The 22,008-nt window shown below is 34.9% G+C and overlaps 1 protein-coding gene across 5 annotated transcripts in view; it reads left to right on the top strand.

Moving 5' to 3' along the window:
• LOC123546293 (dopamine beta-hydroxylase-like) overlaps positions 1-22,008 on the top strand; it is a 130,961-nt gene that overhangs the window by 93,124 nt on the left and 15,829 nt on the right. For all 5 annotated transcript variants that reach the window (XM_045332520.2, XM_045332508.2, XM_045332494.2 and 2 more), the window contains exon 2: positions 1,135-1,351. In XM_045332520.2, the coding sequence (XP_045188455.2) occupies positions 1,135-1,351 (217 nt within the window). The remainder of the gene's footprint in view (positions 1-1,134; positions 1,352-22,008) is intronic.

Here is a 22,008-nt window from a genome sequence, read left to right as displayed (position 1 = left end):
ATTGAAGTCATTTAGTTTGAACTGAAGTGAAGGGAGTGCTGCATGTAGATAGGAATAGAGCTAGAATTAGGTTCACACGAATGCCAACCCACTTAATTAGGCAGCCTGGGATAATTGTTTTACTTGTTAATCTACTGAATACTTCCAAGATTGTATCAAGTGTGTTTAGTCCCAACTTCTGTGTGAGAATGAGATAAAATAGGTAATAAAACCATAAAATACGCACTGTTACTGTATAAATGCCGCAATTGTTATTTTCTTCTTAATCTGTTTTTCATTGGCACAGTGTGACTTTGTTTAATGTGCAATATATAGCACAGAGTTAAAAAAATAATTTCAACATCAACCCATTAAACCCGCAGTTGAATGCTAAAACTTCTGCATATTTGAAATGTAAAATATAAGAGCACATAAAACGTTTTGCACTAACATATTAAAGTGGTTTGTATGACAAAAAGGAACAACGAAGCTTCTTTAAGCCTTGTGTACAAGTCCAATGTGTCGAGATAAGTTAGCGTTATGACTTCACAAGGTTAGATTTTCTTTCTTGAATAACTCAGAAGTTGAAAGCTGGATCTGATGAAGTAATTTCGTAACAACTTGCCCTTAAACGGCATATGTGAAAAAAAAAAGACAGATGAAGATTGGTTGTAACTTTTCATTTATATTAGAAAGCAGCCCACCTCTTAAAACAAATCGTTTCTTCTTTTTTAACTAAGCAGTCAGCTGTATGAGAATTGTGGCCACTTGTACAAACTTTAATTAAACACTTCTTATCAGCATAATTAGGAAACAACATATCAGGTTCTGTCCTAACCGTGAGATTGAGATTGTCTCCTTACGTGTTACATAAGTTATTTGAGCTGTGCCATGGGAAAACCAACATAGTGGGTTTGTGACCAGCATGGATCCAGACCAGCCTGCGCATCCGCGCAGTCTGGTCAGGCTCCATGCTGTTCGCTTTTAAAGCCTATTGGAATTGGAGAAACTGTTAGCGAACAGCATGGATCCTGACCAGACTGCGCGGATGCGCAGGCTGGTCTGGGTCCATGCTGATCGCAAACCCACTATGTTGGTTTTCTCATGGCACGGCTCATTTAAGTATTGAAACCTTCGAGTTGTTGTTTCTTTCAGGATGTACTGGATAAATGTGATAGCGGTTATTTCTGGGATAACATGCGTTTCTAGCCACACAAACTATGGTGATCGTATACCTAATGGTTACAGAGTGCCACACCCTTGTGGTGGTGGACAAACATGGGAGGGAGTAGGTCATCATTATCCCGGTGGAGCGAGGGGGACCGGCGGTATCAGAAACCGGTTTGGCATCGACTTTAAACTTGCTGGTCTGGTAAGTAAAAACAATTGCACTCATCAGTGTTCTCTTCGACATACTGATAATTAACAGGGAATGGAGTACTGCAGTTAGGAGAATTACGTTTGCTATTGCATGTGCCAGGTGGTTGTTTTAAAGCTTCAAATCACATATCTGTCTGTTTTCTTGATCAGTATATAGAATACTATTGTACTCAATATCTCTTTCTTTTAATTATTTGCGAGTACCCGTATTGTATTGTGTTGCTCTGATTGCATTGGTTCGGTCAGTGTTTCCAGGGATTTGACATTATTCAGAAATCATTTTACGAGGTAGATGTCCTTGTCCGTTTCTTTGTCTTTGATTCTACCTTTCTTAAAATAATATAAAAGAGGGAGCAAAAAGTTTATTGAAATTTTATTGATTGTTCTCGCCGACATGTCAACCCAGTGAGTGTTTACAGATCAGGATGTGGATTTGACACTGTCAGTTTTCAAAAGCTTTGATAGCACAAAATATATTCTGCAATCAGTTTAACACATTCGGGACTCCTTATCAAACCACCCATACTGTTTTACCATCCTGCAAAAACAGACAACATGTAATAATCGCATCATGAACACGGATGATGTTTTATCTAATTGTGTCAGAAAAAAACCCATTTGGCCTGTGCTTTTGAACGTGATGTGTATGGGGAAACTGAGCTCTATCTAAAATCAACTTGAGATTATATAATGAACAAAGTAAGTTTTGATTTAATAAAATTTAACTTCTTGCCGTTAATATAATGCAATATATGGTCAATAACAGTATTTATCATGCATATTTAAGTGTCTTAATATCACAGTATTTTTAGAAACAAAGGAAGCGATGTAAACATACCAAAGGTTTTTTGGCAAGCTAATATTTTTGTAGCGGCGTTATGTACCATACAAAGATTTAAAGATGTGTAATCCACATATACCATTTGGCGTAATGTTGAAAATATGTTTTAGAAAGAGAAAGTAAGATATTTATGATAAAATATCATCATTTTTCCTACTGTATATAAAACGACCGATTGCTATGGAAACGCTACTTTGACCATTAATTCAGGAGTAAACTACAATTTCTGATTTGTTCTATTTAGAAGGAAAATAGTCATACAGAAGTCTATTCTGAATAATTTATGCATCCCTTATCAAAACGAAGCGTGGCAGAATATCATATCTTGATAACAGATAGGACTACTTTGTTGTGAACTATTTAAAGACTGTCTTAACACAAAATGGTATCTAACTATCTATGAAAACGTCCAGAACGTGATTTTTTTTCAGTTCGGCACGTGAGATAACGAAACATATGAATAAATGTACATTCGCTGTTTACATTTTATGTAATAAGATTTTAAGAGAAAAAAGACGAGAATATCGTTCTTCCTCATTTTGAATACTTTGTCACTATGCTTGCGGTCACTGTATGGCATTATTGTATGTAATTCTTTGGTATTAAACTGGTGCTGGTCTTATGTTTTCATATTCTATAATGTGATACAACTGCCAGAGGCAAGCCTGAAAGGGATATTCAGGTTTTAGCGTTGTTTTTACTCATTTATAGCCGCCACCGTTAACCCATGAGGGTCGCTACTCCAGAAGATTACCGATCCCTGGTTTCGTAATCTGACAGTGTTACCGCTTGACCGCTGCGACTGATCACATGATCCATTTATGTTGTTTTACTCATTCGGTTAAATAAAACAGAAATATATGCGTTATATTACGTTATGTGAAGTCGCGGAAACATATGACAAATTCTTTAACCGACAATCTAACTATCGTATGTTTGCATAGTTACAATAATTGAATTCTGGAAGAGAAGTGAAAAATTGTATTTTGTAGCAATTTTCTGATGTCTTTTTAACCTTGCATACGTAATTCAGGTTAGCATAATCATGAAAAGTACACTTCAAGTCGTAAAGAAAAGAAATAATTCTTTTGAGCTACAAACTTCAATTTAAAAAAAGTTTGACTAGTCGACGAAAATTCCAACCTGGATTGAATGGAACAACTTATTTCCAGCCGAGCCCAAGGCAGGCGTCTTATTTACCTCCCCAACATTCAGTATAGGCCGATACTGCAGGAAACGGTACCAATTTTAGTAAATCACCCAGCACTGAACACTAGTGGGGATATCATCCGCGACCGGGAATCAAACCCGGACCGCTGGAGTTTTAGTCCAACCTGCTAACCACTGTGCCACTGACTCCCTGTTTGAGAAATGTGAGAATAATGTTACCTTAGTGATTAAACGGATTACTTCTTGTATAACGTTAGAAAATAATATGTAGTGAGCAAATATTTAATAAACATTTGATTGGTACCACGTGAAAAAGGGCATGTAGAGTAAATCATTCATTTCTTGTTATTATTCATAATCATAGTATTAACTAAATGATATATTAGATCATTTTACCTCATATAAATACCCAATGCAAATATTCTATTAGTTTTAAATAAATACTGCATTCTTGAGAGGGTGATATGAAAAATGTTCACCTCGAGATATATGAATATCAACCGGGGCGTCAGCCGGTCAATTTTGACAATATACTATTATATATAATACTGTCCTACTCCGTGTAACATTTTTTGAAATCTGGTAATAAAAACACTATACCTCAAGGAGGGGACTATGATCCTTACAAAACATATGTCAAAAACAATCGCCCCTGTCTTTTAAGTGACAGAACATTTGTTTTCGTGCAAGAGCATTAGTATAAATTATGTAAATTAGATCTATTAATTATAATAACTGTATTTTTGCAACAAATTGTTAAAAAGACGTTTCAGAAACGTAAAGGATGTAAAATCTTAAAATGTAACATAGTTCTGGACTTTTGAAAATTGTCATCTATAGCCTGCTGTACTTAAATGTTTCAGCATCACTATTGTTTAGAAAGATTTTTGTGATTCCATTCAATAGATGTTTCAAATGATATAACAACAACTGCATATGAAAAACAAGAAGTATACGTGTACAGTCCATAAGAAGTTGAAATGTATGCAATTACTTAGTAGAATCACATCAATAGAGGATATTTGTTTGTTTCCAGTGTGATATCGAAATACATCTTCACCGATAAGGGAGACAATAGTTTTAGGCTATATGCCAATAAAAGGTTCTATGTTTCATATATAAAATTCAGCTACTTCAGATCAATTTTGATAGAGTTTCTAGATTTTCACTCCGTCGTAGATATTTTTCATATGATATCCATACATTTGCTCCAAGAACACGAAAAGAAAAAGGGGCAGTGAAATGCAAGTCAACTGAAGTCAGGTACCCTCATATTGCCGCATTTCAGAAAGCGGTCGGCAGAAATAGCCAGGAAATATTAATTTAGGAGCTGCATACCATAACAGGTCTATCAAATCTTTAAAACTCGGGCGCGTCTTCGTGTTAAAACACAGTGAAATGTCATCATCATTCACTGTGGTAAACTCTGGTTATACATCTAATTAAGCTGAAGTTCTATGAATTTATCTAAGTAAGTTTATACCATTATACTAATCATATTTCTGTATGTAGAGTTGCACTGTGGACAAGTGTTAGGATCCCAAGCACTTCAAACTGCAATGTCAAAATTACAGGTAAATGGGAATTCCATTTATTACCAAAGAGTGGCCCTGTATGTTAAACGTTATATAATTTTATGATTTAAACATAACATTAATCAGTACGTAACGCAAAAGTGGCTTCGGCACACCTGGGGAAGTGAGACATCTGACCTTTTCCAATATGCACATTCTTTCCCATTCAAATATCTTGTACTTGAATTATGTATCTTATCTTATCCAAATGAATGCGGATGCCTTTCAGAATTACGCAGTTAACGCGTGATTTAGAACAAACTGCAATCGCGTATCGCAAGATCATGTACATCCACGCTCAATTTACGGAAGTACAAGCATCTCCCGTTGATAATAGCTTGACGGAAAATTAAACCCAACTGGTTCTTCCTTTAATGAGTCTGTTTTGAAAGTACCTTCGTATTCATGTCATGATATCAAATCAATGTAATTTGGTGTTTAATACTTAATGCACCTAGTTATCTTATCTTAAAATGTGCACTTCAATCGGAAATTACCCTCAAAGGCACGCGTGTAATGTCTTCTAATCACATATGCAGCTAGAGACAATAACACAGTTTTCAAAATGAATTTATTTGACATTTATATACAAATATTTGAAATTTCAGACCATTTGCTGTCCAAACGACATATAAATGTTTGATACATTTCTCAAGATAAAGACTGTAAATACGCCGAATTAGAAAGGGATTAAAATTGGGCCCTACCCGCTGTGCATTTGTTTAAAAGACTTCTGTAAGAAAAACTTTAAAAAAATTCATTTCAAAAACCGTAAGGCCAAGAACTTAGATATTTGGCATGTAGCATTGTGTAGTGGTTCTCGGCCAAGCTGACTCACATCATACCCCTTGAGTCAAAATTTGCCTCACTCAGGGCTTCACTTCATTCACAATGCTATATATAGACTTATAAAGGAAAGACTTAAGAAACGTCTTCTTTTCTAATACCTCAAAGCCTTAAGCATACATATTTGGCAGGTAGCATCGTGCAGTTTCTCTGTTTAGTTTATTCATGCTTCTTGGATCGAAATTGGCCCTGCCAGGGCGTTTGCTCATTTTACATCTTTGTTTTAAAAATCTTCTTGTCTAAAATTGTAATGCTTAGATATTAGGCTTGCAATTTTTTGTAGTGGTCCTCTACCAATTTTGTTCAAATTATGTCCCTAGGGTCAAAATCGGTCAGATGTGTTCTATTTCAAACAATACTATTTAACACACAAACATTTTTATTACGCGATTGCATAAAAGGTATGTATTTATTGTTCATTTTTCAAATATGAAATTATGGCATAATATAAATTTAACAAAATGTATGTACAAATTAATTTGCAATTAGTGGGACTTGCAGTGGTGAAGAGTGTGCAGTTTCAGATATTATTTATTTAAGACATTCGTACACGAATCATTTCAGACTGGTCAGTACTGTGGCCAGCTTCACAATATACTATAATTCAGGAAAACAATACTGGTATTTTGCTTGAGATCGCCGGTGTTTGAAAAATTGTAGACCTCTGTAATAATTATACCTTCAGTGAAATTCTGATAAACATCAGTAAAGACATCTAATTTTTTACTAGTGTGGAACTACACACATTCTAACAGAATGGAGAATAATTCATTTGTTTTTGTAAACTTGTTTTCTAATCCATTCATATACAAAATTCATGTATATTGTTATAATGTGCAGTTTTCGAAATAAATACTGTTGAAACCAACATTGATGACACAAAACACGTTACGTTGCTTGAACTAAATGAGTATAATTTGGTTAAAGTCACCAAAAAATCATAGAATAGAAAGATTTTTTTCTGAAAGATCTAAATACATTTAACTCATGAACAACACGATTTACATTTTCACTCGCGGCTGCGCCACTCTTGAAAACATTGCGCATGTTATGTTGTTCACTCAGATCTTACACTATCACAATTCTCTATATAAAAAAAAACAATATTGCGTTTCTTTCAGCAAGATTGTATAGTCAAGGTTTATTAGTAAAAGACAATATCTGTCCTCTCTGACTCTTGAAACTGAGCATTGCATTACAATGTACAAAGCTGTTTGTTCTGGTATCCTTATTCAATTTCATAACATTCCGAATTATGCTGATAAACTTCATCATAATTAATGATTTACAAAACTATAGCACCATGAGAGTATCAGCAGCATCGGTGGAATAGAAATAATTTTAAGTATATCGGTTGTTACTTTATTTAACTGTGTTGGAAACAGTAACTGATTAAACCTGGCTACCGCTAAAATGTTTCCAAATGGGTCATGTTAAAAAGAAAAATAGTATCAGACCGATGAAAGAAAACTTTTAGAATAAAGTATTTACGCCTTATCGCAGAATTTCATATGCTGGTAATTGACGGAACTATTTTTACATCTATCTGAAGCTTGTGTCCTGTCGGTAACATATATAGAATGCGAGTACCCCTTCAGACACGTGGAGATGGGGAAACATATGAATAATTGTCTCCTTGAAATCCATCTTTTTAGAGAAACTTTTGCTGTTTTGGCAATTCAGATATTCTAAGCGGTCTTTTACGCTTTTTGTTACTATTCATGTCTTCTTGTGAGCTAAACGTAATACTGAAAAAGAATTTTCCTTCTAATGTCATGGTAGAGTTGCTTTTGGTCTTTTTGATATGAACATTCTGCCACTCCGAATATTTTGTATTTAAAAGATTTATCTCATCAGATTTATCTCATCAAAATGAATATGGATGCATGTGAAACTTGTGCACAGTTTATGCGCTATTTCCTGCAGACTTTAATAACGTATCGCGAAATCCTGTACATCTACGCTCCATTTACTAAAGAACAATCAACTCTCCTTGATAATAGCTTGTCGGAAAATTAGTGCTAGCTGTTTCTCTTTTGATGAGCTGCTTCATGAATATGTTACAACAAGTTTGATATCAAATGAATGTATTTTGGTGCTAGATACTTAGCGTAAAGATATCTTATCTTAAAATGTGCATTATTCATTATATGGTGTAACTGAATCGATGCTCTTAGCGGTACGCATGGAAATTTCTTAACATCACGTGTACGGCTAAGGATTTTATAAGACAGTTTTGAATTCAATTTGTAAAACAAAATTAAACACAAACAACTTTTTTAGAACCTTGATACATTACTATTTTAGTACCTATCCTGATACAGATTTGTTTGAATACAGGTTAATTAGTTTACAGTATGCCAAATTTACAAAGATTGGAAATAAAACTAAGAGGAAACTCTGACGAAATTTAGCATTAAAGCAACTATTTTCGTTATTCATGTATATGGCGTAACGACAGTTCGTTTCTGTCGGCAACGTAAACAAGTATAGTAAAAGTATGTAAAGTAAGACATGCATAGTTATCCAGTCATGCAGAACGGTGGTTATTTTCAGATTAGCATGTTATTACCTTGCATGAAAATGGCAGACTTTCACCAAATGTCATACGTACATGTATACAGAAAAAAACTGTATGAAGATCCTATTGAAACATATGATGCAACCGAGAAATTTAACAACACACTCGGTTTGGTCGAGTCTGTACATAATAGACTTTAAGCCCCTTACGGCCCTAGTACAGGCGTAAGCAAAAATCTGTAACAATTGAATGTACTTTATGATCCCGCAGGACCAGAAAATATAACAACATTCGGGTCCAAGTATTGGGAGAGTTTAATGGCCACAATACGGCCTTTAATACCAGTCGTGCTAAATCTTTGAATATACGGTGATAAAAGCCTGTAAGCATCAATTGCAATTGATGAAAATAATACCAGACTCGGTTTGAAAAAGTCAGTTCATGAGAGGTAATGAAATGAAATGCGGTGATATTTCTTTGGCGTCCATATGGTAGTTGCTGTTGATAAGGAATAAATGTGTTATAAAAACCCTTACATACATTTTAATCACGTTTAGATTTGCAACATAGTTGTACAATTTTAAACATGTGATTCTTGCTTTTATAAATGAGGAATAACATGAATTATAAATAAAAGTAAATTCAAATTTTTAACAGTAAGACTAATATCATGTATCCATTTAAAGCACTATTATAACACGCAATGTTACGGGAGAACGTTATAATATCACGCATAATAGTCATAAAATACATGCTGCGAATTGGAATTTTAAATACTAGTAACTTTGATATAAGGTACCTATTTGGATTATAACAGACACATGTATGCATCATATATTTTCATCGCACTCTTCGACAGAACTGGTTGCTTTCAGTCATATTTAAATTTTTATTCTAATGCAATTTCGCTACATGTCCAGCGGAGAAAAGAACTTGCCTAAAGTTGTATTATCCGATTAGATATAAACAGATTTGAAAGAAATAAAAAATTGATTTATTTACTCATAAGAGGCTTAAACAAGCCTCATCTTCCTTTGTGTTTAATATTATAAGAATGCAAATGATATGTACTGATAATGTACCTTGGAAGTGGTACTTATCCAAGACGATTGAAGAGTAACAACACTGAATTGACCAATAAGCTTATTTATTTTGTTGTGTTTAACGTCGCACCGACACAATTATAGGTCATATGGCGACTTTTCAGCTTTGATGGTGGAGGAAGACCCCAGATGCCCCTCCGTGCATTATTTCATCACGAGCGGGCACCTGGGTAGAACCACCGACCTTCCGTAATCCAGCTGGGTGTCTTCCTCACTTGAAAAATTCAACGCCCCGAGTGAGGCTCGAACCCACATCGATGAGGGGCAAGTGATTTGAAGTCAGCGACCGTAACCACTTGGTCACGGAGGCCCCCGACCAATAAGCTGAAGCCAGAATAAAAGCAATGATCATAATTGAAAAGGAAAACTAAATAGGCACTTTTGCCAACAACTGATCAGGCAGAAAAATATGACCTACAACCTATATTTGTTTAAAATTCTCTGTCATCGTTAACAAAACAATTATTTTATACGCCGTCCTGAGGCCATGCCAGAAAGTTTAGAAGTGCATACAGTTTAAACATTTATCAATTACATTCAAGAAATGTTATGACTTAAAAGAATCCTTACTGCGAATATTTCAGTTTTGGAGTTTTAGCAAAAGGTAGTTGCTGTCACTAAGATACCTTGGCTTACACAAATTTGATACAGAATATACAATGTATATCTAACAATGAGAAATAACAAAACGATAAAACTGGTATTACTTATTTGTAACAGCCTACGTAGAATGATCTTGTAGTCATCATTTCATTTCAGCATTTCAAAAGTGTTTCAGACGCTTTGCTCATTTTAAATATTTCTCAGACTGTTCAGGAGTACTTCGCTGCAAATAGCATAGATCAAAGGGCCGCTGTCATTAAATCTAGCTATAACATATTAAGGTTGTGAACCCGTAATGACACTTTGCAATTTGAGTGTGATTACGTATTCCCGTAAGCAATTCGACATTCCGTAGAGTAGTATTGTTTTCCGTAAAAAACGGAGAATGCCGAAACAGCATACGTAATTTGCCGATTAATCACGGAGCTATATTCTTCGTATACAGTTTCCTTGCTAAATTACTTGTAGCTCTGTTCCGCATATAGCTCCTTAGTATGGAAAGCCGTAGTTCACCCCCGGAGTACTATTCATTTTTTCTATATAACCATATATGGCTGTTCTTCTACTTCCCTTATTCATTGCCGGTGAAGGAGTATCCAGACTATATCGTGTTCTTCTCCGCCGATTGTATAAAAGGACGAAGAACAACCAACACTGGTATTGTACATCTTCCCATGATGATTTTTCGACGAAGCATCTAAACTCTGTTCTCTGTCGGTTTTTGTAAGGAAACGAAGAATAACCAACCGCATGTTATACAATTCCCTGTTTTTTTCTCGATACTCCGAACTATGTTGTGTTCTTCTCTGTCGTTTGTTAAATTATAATTTAGATAAGCCGTAGTTCACCCCCGGAGTACTATTCATTTTTTTCTATATAACCATATATGGCTGTTCTTCTACTTCCCTTATTTTATGGAAAGCCGGTGAAGGAGTATTCAGACTATATCGTGTTCTTCTCCGCCGATTGTAAAAAAGACGAAGAACAACTAACACCGGTATTGTACATGTCCACATGATGATTTTTCGACGAAGCAGCTAAACTCTGCTGTGTTCACTGTCGATTTTTGTAAGGAAACGAAGAACAACCAAACGCATGTTATACAACTCCCTCATTTTTTTCTCAATACTCTGAACTATGTTGTGTTCTTCTCCATCGGTTGTTTTAAACATAATACTTTTCAACGCGATACTTCTCACACAATGAATTTGGGAAGTAGAAGAACAGCCATATATGGTTATATGGAGAAAACTTAATAGTACTCCGGGGATGAACTACGGCTTTCCATACCTTAGTATCTTTATGCAACATATTACATTCATTTTATTTCAAAAATGCGACTTGAGATATAAAAAAGTCAGAATCTATATTCAGTAATATATGTGGAGTTGGCACTGGGATTGGCTGCATTTATATTGAAAAACGCATGCCGAGCTGCAATGCCGAGTTTAGTCAACGGCATCCGATTTTATATAGCAAAACAAAAAGAATACAGAGCTGGAATGCCAAGACCTACATTGTATTTTAATCTTTCGTCGTAATAAATGAACGCCGAGCTACACCATGAGTCAGGACAACCTTGGGTCATGTTCAGTACATTTAATTGAAATATTGAGGCTTGGATCAGCTGGGTCATGCTAAATGTATCAGGACATTATCTCTAAGACATAAAGTTTCCGCATTTACACAGAATGTCAGACCGGTTGTAATTGAAACTATTTGCGTCTGCTCTTTCAAAGACGGTAACCACGTCAGTTTGTGCAAGCACATAGTCGAGATTTTTCTGTAGGTGATTCTATATAGACAAAACTAGAGCTCTGTCCATAATCAAAAGCATTAATATTTTGATTTGTGTAAGCCAATATATCCTTAGTGAGATTTAGGTAAAAAGTTGGTGACTGTGTAATTTTTAATGTCTAGTTTGTGTAAAAATATTTCACGTATGAAGTCTCAGATCTAATTTAAAGGTCATAACTCGACCACTGTTTGCCAATCAACATTTCTGTGCGGTAATAGGGAGTCGTATTTGAATTTGCACATGACTGCGTTCGTATAGCTATTCCGAATACAGCTCCTCGGGGAGCTATATCCGAAGGGAGACATATAGGATGTGACAGAGCCTTTCATTTAGGATTATATGCCTGTAAAACTGATGTGTAGGGCATTCTTCTGTAAACATAATTTGAAACATTATCATCGGATCGAGTGCGCATTTATATCTCCTGGAACCTTTGAACAAAGTCAACGCATATAAACCTCGCACCAAACCGCACCAACTTCTATCTCAAACCGCACAAAGCAGGATCTAAACAAACCTGCAATGCTGATTTTAAAGTGCATTAGCGAAATCCATATAACGTGTCAGGCATACACTAATTGTAGATAATGTAGAATTATTTCTGAAACTCATTAATATCAAAACGGATGGTTAAAATGTGAAGTATACCATGGGGAAAGGGCAGACGTATCACAGTATGGAATCTTATTATTTTAAGACTCCGGTTACCATAATCCAACACTCTTGGTTCGATTCCCGAACAGCTTGGTCTGCTTTGCGTAATAGTTGTTTATGGTGGCCATTCATGTACATTTGGGGGAATCTCATACCCAAACGGAAGACTAGGTCTCCCAACAATAATTAACAACACAACAACATTACTTCAATTAAAGACATCATGTTATTATTATTATTATCATTATTCATATCGGGCAAATGCCCACACAGTGATAAATTTATTACAACTAGCACTATGAATTGTCACTTATTTAAACAGTCAGTGTCAATATGCTTATTTCAATAGACAGATCTTTTGCGGTACCAAATAGGTGATAGATATATCAGATCCTCCGCGGTACCATATAGGCGACAGATAGATCAGATCCTCCGCGGAACCATATTGGCGACAGATAGATCAAGCCCTTAGAACACTGTTTTCAAATTAAACGTCTGTCCCTGTATTGCGTAAAGCTTCCTATAATTTGTCCTGCTGTCGTTGTGGAGATATGTGGCCGCTAAGTAATTCTGAAGTCGCGATAGTAACACAACTAAGCACATCTGACTGGCGCGTAGCGGAAACTCAAGCTTAAGGTGTTATGTGACAAACGAAGAATAAAAACTATTTTAAGCCATCCCCTGATTTTCTTGACCCAGTGGACTAATATGGTAAGTTATTAAAGTGTTACACAACACGCAAGATTTGTTACACCATGCACTACCGTGCTACACCATGTACGGACGCGCTACACCATGCACTAACGCGCTACACATGCACTGACGTGCTACACCACGCACTAACGTGCTACACATGCACTGACGTGCTACAACACGCACTAACGTGCTACACCACACACTAATGTGTTACACCACGCACTAACGTTCTACACATGCACAACGTGCTACACTAGTATGCACCAACCGGCTGCAGGGCCTCACAAAACATTAGCCAAACAACAAGGATTACTCGAGAGACACCAAAATATGCACGAGCGAACCTCGAGACCCTGTAAGATCGTATTTTTAAATTTTGTTGTACGCAGTAACAGGGGAGGCCTAAAATACGTTCACTTTCACACATTTAATGGTAAAAGATTTACTAAGATTATCAGTTCTAATGAACTTCGAATAGCTGGAAAATACATGCAACTCTAAAGCTAGAATTTCCTCCACAAAATTTTCTCGAGAAAATTTCCGCCAAATTCTAGCCTAAGTTCTCTAGCCTTAGTTCTCTCAAAGTGCGACGCAAAGTTTATCAAGTGAAAAAATCAAGGCCGGAGTTAGACGAATGGATTCATCTGCGCGAAATAATTCTATCGCTTTATAAAAAATGTCAATTTTGAGAATCCTGTTACGACTGTTCTGAACTATTTCCTTATGCCCTATTCCATTTATACGGCGAAGTTTATCAATGGACAAGTGAAACGATACACAAGGAGAGGACCATTGTGGTACCAAGGAGGCCTGCTGTAGGAGCATGTGTAACCTGACAGTTTCGAATCGAATGTTTAGAGTAATAACACTAATTGTAGATAATGTAGAATTATTTCTGAAACTCATTAATATCAAAACGGATGGTTAAAATGTGTAGTATAGCATGGGGAAAAGACAGATGTATCACAGTATGGAATCTTATTATATTCTAAGTTGTTGATTTTCGATATTTCAGGAATCTTTATCGGGATTAAATAGAAACATTTGATTATGTTAATAAAACATTCGTAATGCTGCGTACTACTGTTACTACATGTCTAAATAGGAAATGTTTAAAAACACTTTGGTGTACGTTAAGACGTGTTTCTCGTCTCCTGTGATAATGCTTATATTAGATATTAATTTCTACTCATCTATTACAAATCACTATTTGAAATGAAAGATTCAGACAGTTTGGTGTCATGTCTGATATTGGTTGTGGTTACTAGGCATGATTAACAGAATGATTCCATATTACTTCTGGAAATTGACCGTTTGCATTCTTGTTTTTTTCTACTTATTCGCTTATTCAGTTTTATAACATCATTGCTACCTCATTCATGACAATTGACGGTCACTGACACCATGACGGTAATATTACGGACATAAAGCAGCGCATATGGCACCGCTTCAGATACAAATTACTACAAGTCTATTACTTGATATACTATGATCTCAAAGTGCCCGCTGCAAAAATGTACATGGATAACATTGATTGTCGATAAACCGATTCCAAGAGAGTTCAGATAAAAAAATACCAGAAGCATTTAAAGCAACATGTATCAGACAGAATTGCTGTAACATTAAATATCATTTCTGTATGAGTTATATGCTGATATAAGACGTTATTATATTACTGTGCTCTATTTAAAGACAGTGTCATATCAGTAAAGTGTTATCTAGACATCTCCAGTTGAAGAAGAACAGAGTGCGATTCCTCATTCCAACACGCGAGATAGAGAAACATATGGATATTATGATATTCTCCTGTTTATATACAGAGCATGCTCGATTGATCTAGTCTTTAAGTCAAAAGGAACTTCGACGAATTTCCGTATATATAAAGTAGTTCTATTTTATACAGATTATCAATATCGTTTAAACTTTCCCGATAGTTATATGTAATAATGAAACATTTAAACATTTTATGGTGCTGTTTCTATCAATGAAATACGTAATTCTGTAATAAATTTAAACTTTACCTGCCGTCAATGTAATTTAGGCACACCTGGGAAATCTGGACATTTTTCAAAAGAACATTCTTTCCCATCAAATGTCTTGCACTTAAATTATGTTTTTCATCTTATCAAGTAAATGCAGATGCAAGTCAAAATCACGAATTTCAAGTGTGATTGCCACCAAATCAAATTGCAATCCTATTAGTAGAGTATGTGCATTCGCACTCAATTTGCGAAACTACAAACATTTCTCGTTTACTACATTTAATGAGTTTGTTTGAAAATTGGCATCGTACTTATATGATTAGATTTTACATTTATTTCAGTCTCATCTATACACATTACAGTAAAATCTATAGTCTTGTATATGATGACGTGTTTGATATCAATTAATGTGATTTGGTGCTTAATGATTAACAGAACAGAACAGAACAGAACAGAACATACATTTTTTAGAATTAAGCATAAACAGCTCATCTTCTTTTATATACAATACGAAAATGATAAGTATCTAAGCATTGAGTGAGAGTGAATAAAACCATTGGGCTACAATTTGGAGGATATTTTCTCCAACACAGTACATATATATATTTACAATACAGTACATATATATTTTTACACTCAAATGATATTTTCTAAATCTTTAAGGATACGCTCTCTGGTGTACAATTTCGGTGTATAAAACATTAATTGTATGCGCTTGTAAAATTGTGAACGTGCAGTGATTCGCACGAAAAAAAAACCTACTGTCAATAATTTTCCGATGAAACGATTATAAGAACAACTCGATAAACCCGTGCATCCATGAGTGACCGATATTTAGCATAGCAGTGTGCGGTTTACTAACAACTTTTCAAACCAAGTGAGAAACTGTGTACATATAACATTACAATATCGTGTCCAAATAGAATAAAACATACATTTATACAAGCACATTTTCAATAGTCCTTCGCGATAGTACAATGGAGAGCGTAACCACAGATAATATGCACAACAGACTTCCACGCTGTTTCAGTACTCAACGTCTTTAAGGTAGATTAATCATATACAAAAAAGAAACAGGCAACCTTCAGACTATTTCCGGGACTTAGTGGACAGCTTCAGGACAGCCGGCAGACGTCGAGCCTTGAAAACGCATAGACTTCTGGTGTGCAATAAAACTAAGATACATTATACATTATAGTGCAAACAAATCATGTTGACTTATTATAACGCATTCAATGCATTGTTTCTTATTTTAAACGCTTTGTTACAATATAAGGCTAGCTTTATCACAACTGATTTCCTCGTGGAATTTAGGAGTTCGATAAACTTGTACATACTAGGGTGTCTTACGTAGTAATTAGAAATATACAAATTTCATATTTCATTATATATGGGACAAATTATTACGAAATGATATGCAGCTTCGATAAGCTATATCGTTACAGTTACAAAGTGTATATTTTCTTTCACTTCTGTCAATATTATTATGTCTTCCTGTTTAACGTTGAGATGTATATCTTGAAACGTACATTATAAATTATATTTTCAACTGTTAATACATATATTCTCAAAAGTATGGGTGTCTGTTTCTTATCACCTGTGTGGTAGCGCAGTTTCGATACTTTGACTATTTACACACGTATTTTGTTCATATAAAGATTTACTACTTTCCAAATAGCCTACGACTAAAAACGGTGACCTCTTAAACTGAATGAAATGATATAATTAAGAAATAATATATCTCATCCAGTGATTTGTCGTTGAATAAATCATTGTTTGGAGTTCAGATGCGAAGGAATTATATCATCACAAGGGCGCAGCCCGAGTGATATAATAATACGCATCTGAACGACAAACAATGATTTATTCAAGAGCAAATCACTAAATGAGATATATTATTTCGATTCTAACACGTTACCAAGGATTTTTAAGTACATCCTTGACGACATTCATTAAATATTTGCCCGTTTTCAATCGGTTTCTTTTCAAGCGCGCCGCCATGCCGTTTGACGCCATGACGTAATAATTGTGACGTCAGAACAGTGATTTGTTTAACAAATAATCAAGGCCTTCGCGTTGTTTATCGTCTAATTTACCACGGTTCAGAGTTTAGATGCGTAAGAATTGAACCACGAGGGCGTTAGCCCGAGTGGTTAAATACTGAAGCATCTGAACGATGAACCGTGGTAAATTAGACGATAAATCACAAGAAGGCCTTGATTGTTTTCATTCTGACATGCTCATTGATATATTTTAATAAATGTTATACTGGACTTCATTTACGCGAGGAGTCATGTATCGGACGTCATACGGCAATTTGACGTCATAATTGACGTCATAATGCTCTCTTACCGGTCCGCGCGTCAACCGTTGTTTATCGCAGAATATACAGAGCTTGATTTCCTTCTTTGTTTAACTGGAAATCAAACCGAGTCATGTTAGAATGTTTAATAATTCACTGTTTTCTGCCTTCTTTGTTTAATAGGAAAATGAATCGGATCGTGTTAGAATTAATTTTTACCAATGAAAGGCTTAACCTAACAATTTGAAAAAAATCAAACTTCACCAAATCATAGAAAGAATACACTTTAAAGAAACTGAAAATATTAAAAAAAAAAAAAAAAAAAAAAAAAATGTTAGCATGTATGAATAACTGCTTGAAAGTCAATCAGAATTACGACCTTTATATTTCAGGAATAAACTATAAATTAATGTAGATACGAAATTCGGAGACATTATGACAGCGTGAGCCTATTTAAAACACTATTACCATAAAGAATACAATTTAAAAGGAGCAATAAAGTCATATTACATGTTGTTATATACTGAGCAACAAAACATGCATGCTGCGAATTGTTAACATTTATTGCAATTTTTAATGTATTTTAGATAATAAAAATAGATACATTATGAAATTGTTTAAACTACCTTATTATAACAGTTCAGTAGGTTAAAGTAAACTCAGTATCACCTTGTTTTCATTCCCTTCGGAACAAAATTTCCAGTTGTGAATATGTCAAATATTTCACATTTTTTTCCAACTGGTAACTCATAGCATTCGCTTATATCTGAAATCTCGTTTCCAAGACATGTAGGACATACCGTACATTTCAGTTATGCATTTTGAGGCAGGATGTATAAGAAAATTTGGGAAAAACTTATTTTATTTGCTGATTTTGTGTGTAACTTTTGAAAATGAAGAGTAAGTTATTCGTTACATTTCATGTTGAGCATAATACGTTCAAAACAGAGCGTGTTATAAGAATATAAGTATATAAGAAGCTATGTCAATAAAAACGCAATATTAAATTCCAAGAAGAGTATGTATGACTTATTGTTCAGCCGCGTTTCCCGTAGAATGGGTGTGTTTTGCATATTCTGTTATTTATATTCATTTGCCTATATACGTGATTTTAATTGCTATTAATAATAAATGTAGACAATACGTAAGTCTGTAAAAAAATCTGTTCTGTTCTGGCCTGTTCTGTTTAATACAGGATTTTGTAAATGGACATATAGAAAACACATACGAGGTTCTATTTATTGTTTAGCTGTTGAAGGTTTGTTATATATAAGTTTGTATTATTAAAAGCTTTAAGCATAATTCAATTGTTCTTGATTAAGTACGCCGTATAAGGCCGCGTGTAAGTCAGAACAATAAGTAAATAGTTCCCCTCTTGCTATATTACTTGATTTTATTTTCTTAAGGCAAGAATAAAATCCTGGAAGCATTTAACAAAACTAACATGGGTTAACCTCAGCAACGTCTGTCCCAGACCACAGAGCCATGGTATATAATCTCAAACCTCAACGGCGTTAATCTAAAACCACACCCAACATCAATTAAAACTGCAATCGTCAAAATCGCCAATCCAAACTGCATCCAGCTTTAACAAGTTTGAGGTTTTTGCTTTGTTTACACGGCATTTCAGTATGTATGCATTTAGCAGACATGATGTTTGTAACATGTGAGGTATTATGCAGTAATTGTAAATATGTGCAGTCTGATCTAAAAGTATATCCCCGAAATTCGTTAATGCCGAAACAGATTGTAAAAAGGTGAAATATATAATCAAGGCTTTACTTCGTTACTTCCTGAGGCAAGGAGTGTGTGCGTCATCAGACATGGAATCTAAATTAGTTTTGATATCTAGGAATTTGCAATTTGTCAGATTTATCAGAAAAGTAATTAAGCACTAACGAAATAAAAGAAAAAATAGTATTTTGTAATCAAATACATTATTTTGTACATTTCAGTGACCATCTAACAAGGGGATAAAAAGTATCAAACATATTTGTTCTTCCTTTATGTATGGTTAAATATCTCTTGAGTGAGGATTGATGCAAATATAAACTATTACTGCCTTTCTGTTATTAAGCCATCAGTTTCTTTGAGCATTATTTTAGACTGGTCTCTGTTTGTGCTTACTGTACATGCCCACAAATTAGAACAAACGGGTTGCATTATAAAGCAATATTCATTGTCCTAATACCTGATGGTGCTGATATGTACGATCCTCACACTCTGACACCATGGGAGTAACATTTAGGTTACCAAGCAGTACACACAATGAAACGTATTACAAGATCATTGCTTGTACATGTTATGCTAAGGTATTGTAGTTACAGCTATGTGAATGGTAACTGACTAAAGCTAAGTGTTGATAAGACGCTTCTAAATTGGTATTTTAAAAATGATACCAGTTGTAATCGATTCCCTATTCAGACAAGTGAGATCGAGAAACGTGTTAATGATTTTCGTTTTGACAACATACACAATATGTTAAAAGATCTAGTTTGTAGACAAGAAAAGACTTGAAGAAATCAAAATGGCTGTCTATATGCTAAGCGTTGTCTAAAACTAGTCTATTTTGTTGGCTGTTTAAGAATATCAAGACAGTGTGTACTCGTTCGAAAATATTTTTTTCTATTTTCCCCTGTTTTTATTATGTTAAACTGTTTGTTTTCTGGTTTGTAACAAAGTGAGAAGACAGTACAGACAAAACTACTTTTTGTATCTGGCATTCTTGTATATCCTTAAGCGTGAAAAAGGGTTTTGACACTTCCATGCTTCTGTAGAACCATCTATTGCAAATTCATTTTTTTTTTTAATTTTGTAAAGGTTACTTGACGCAAAATTTGTTTTCTGACTATATCATCGATATGACTATAAACTTTGTCGATCTGGGAACACAGTATATTGATTATTTTGAATAATGCATTTTCCTTTATACGCGTCTGTCTTTCGGAGGAGAAACTAATCTGTATATTCCGGTAAAATATCTTTCTGTAGAACTACTCTTTATCTTTGCAGTTATCAAGCTGTGCGTAATATTTGATATGATATATAATTGAGCCGCGCCATGAGAAAACCAACATAGTGGCTTTGTGACCAGCATGGATCCAGACCAGCCTGCGCATTCGCGCAGTCTGGTCAGGATCCATGCTGTTCACTAACGGTTTAACTAATTGCAGTAGGCTTTAAAAGCGAACAGCATTGATCCTGACCAGACTGCGCGGATGCGCAGGCTGGTCTGGATCCATGCTGGTCGCATAGTCACTAAGTTGGTTTTCCGATGGCGCGGCTCATATGTTGGTTTAATTCTTTTATCTTTCACATTTCAAGCTGATACTAATTTTTAGCCAAAGTGCCTATTTAAGTGTAATGCATGTTATTAACAAATTTGTAAATAAGGAAAGAACAGAGTAAGTGCTTTTGTATTTTTGTTGGCCGCTAAGTGCGAATGCTCTTGTAATATTTAGACGTTAAAAATGATACATTCCTGTTGTTTTTTTATGCAGATTGATTTTCGCTCTTTCAAGTAGGAAAGCAAATAACTGAAATTGAGATAAAAGTGAAATAGAAGTTCCAGTGACCACGAGACCTGTTTAAAGGATTTTCATGTATTTGTTTCATGAAATGGATCTGAAATTTATCCACACTGTTTAAAATTTACTCAGTGAAATAAAGGAAACGAAACGAGATCAGATTTATCAAAATATATCTTGCTTTACGACAATCGCTACATGATAAGAAGTGAAGTCGCAGGAACATGTTACAAATAAATTAAGTCAAGAATGGAACCATCAGACTACCATTAGTGTATTTTGATAAAGTGAAAAAAGGAAAGTAACCTAGAATATTTTAAAGAAATTTTAGCGAATATGCTAATCTACAATATGAAGGTTAAGAGGGTAAGTAGTTAAGGTTGCTAACTTTGAATCACTGCCGCCTCACCGATGCGGGTTCGAAATCTCGTTTAAGATGTAGAATTTTTTTGTGAAGAAAATAAAAAAGTTGAAAACCTCAGGTCGCCCAACACGACACAAACGAAAATGTTGCCGTCCAGTTGTCTCAGGGAAGAACGATGGTTTTACGAAGGTGCCAGTCCTTGGCAAAATAATGCTTGTAGGGGCACCTGGGTTCCTCCACTATAAAAAGCTGACATGTCGCCGCATGACCTAACTTCTGTCGCCACCACCCTATACCCAACAAAAAATAAAAGAGCTTAGGTCAGGTAAGCAAACTCCAGAGTTGTAAGTGAAAGGTAACATTTATCTTGTTTGCCATAAAGTATAAAAACTATCACTTCTATAACAATTAGAAAAAATCAATTTTCCACAGTTAGCCTACTTGTATGACCCTTTAAATAGACATTGCTTGGCACTTGACTTCATTAACTGATAAAAATGTCGAAACAAATTCATTCATCTTCTTACAGTTTCACATACAGAACTCATTATAGAATTTATCATTAATGTCTAGCAATGTCAAATGTCTTAATTTGCAGTAAATCCTTGCAGCAGTGAGTAATGCTGTTATTGGAAGGCTGTCTAGGGCAAAAGTTCTTGTTTATTCAG

Source organism: Mercenaria mercenaria, chromosome 15 (genome assembly GCF_021730395.1).
Source record: "Mercenaria mercenaria strain notata chromosome 15, MADL_Memer_1, whole genome shotgun sequence".
Taxonomy (NCBI): domain Eukaryota; kingdom Metazoa; phylum Mollusca; class Bivalvia; order Venerida; family Veneridae; genus Mercenaria; species Mercenaria mercenaria.
This window is presented reverse-complemented; position numbering and strand designations above follow the sequence as displayed.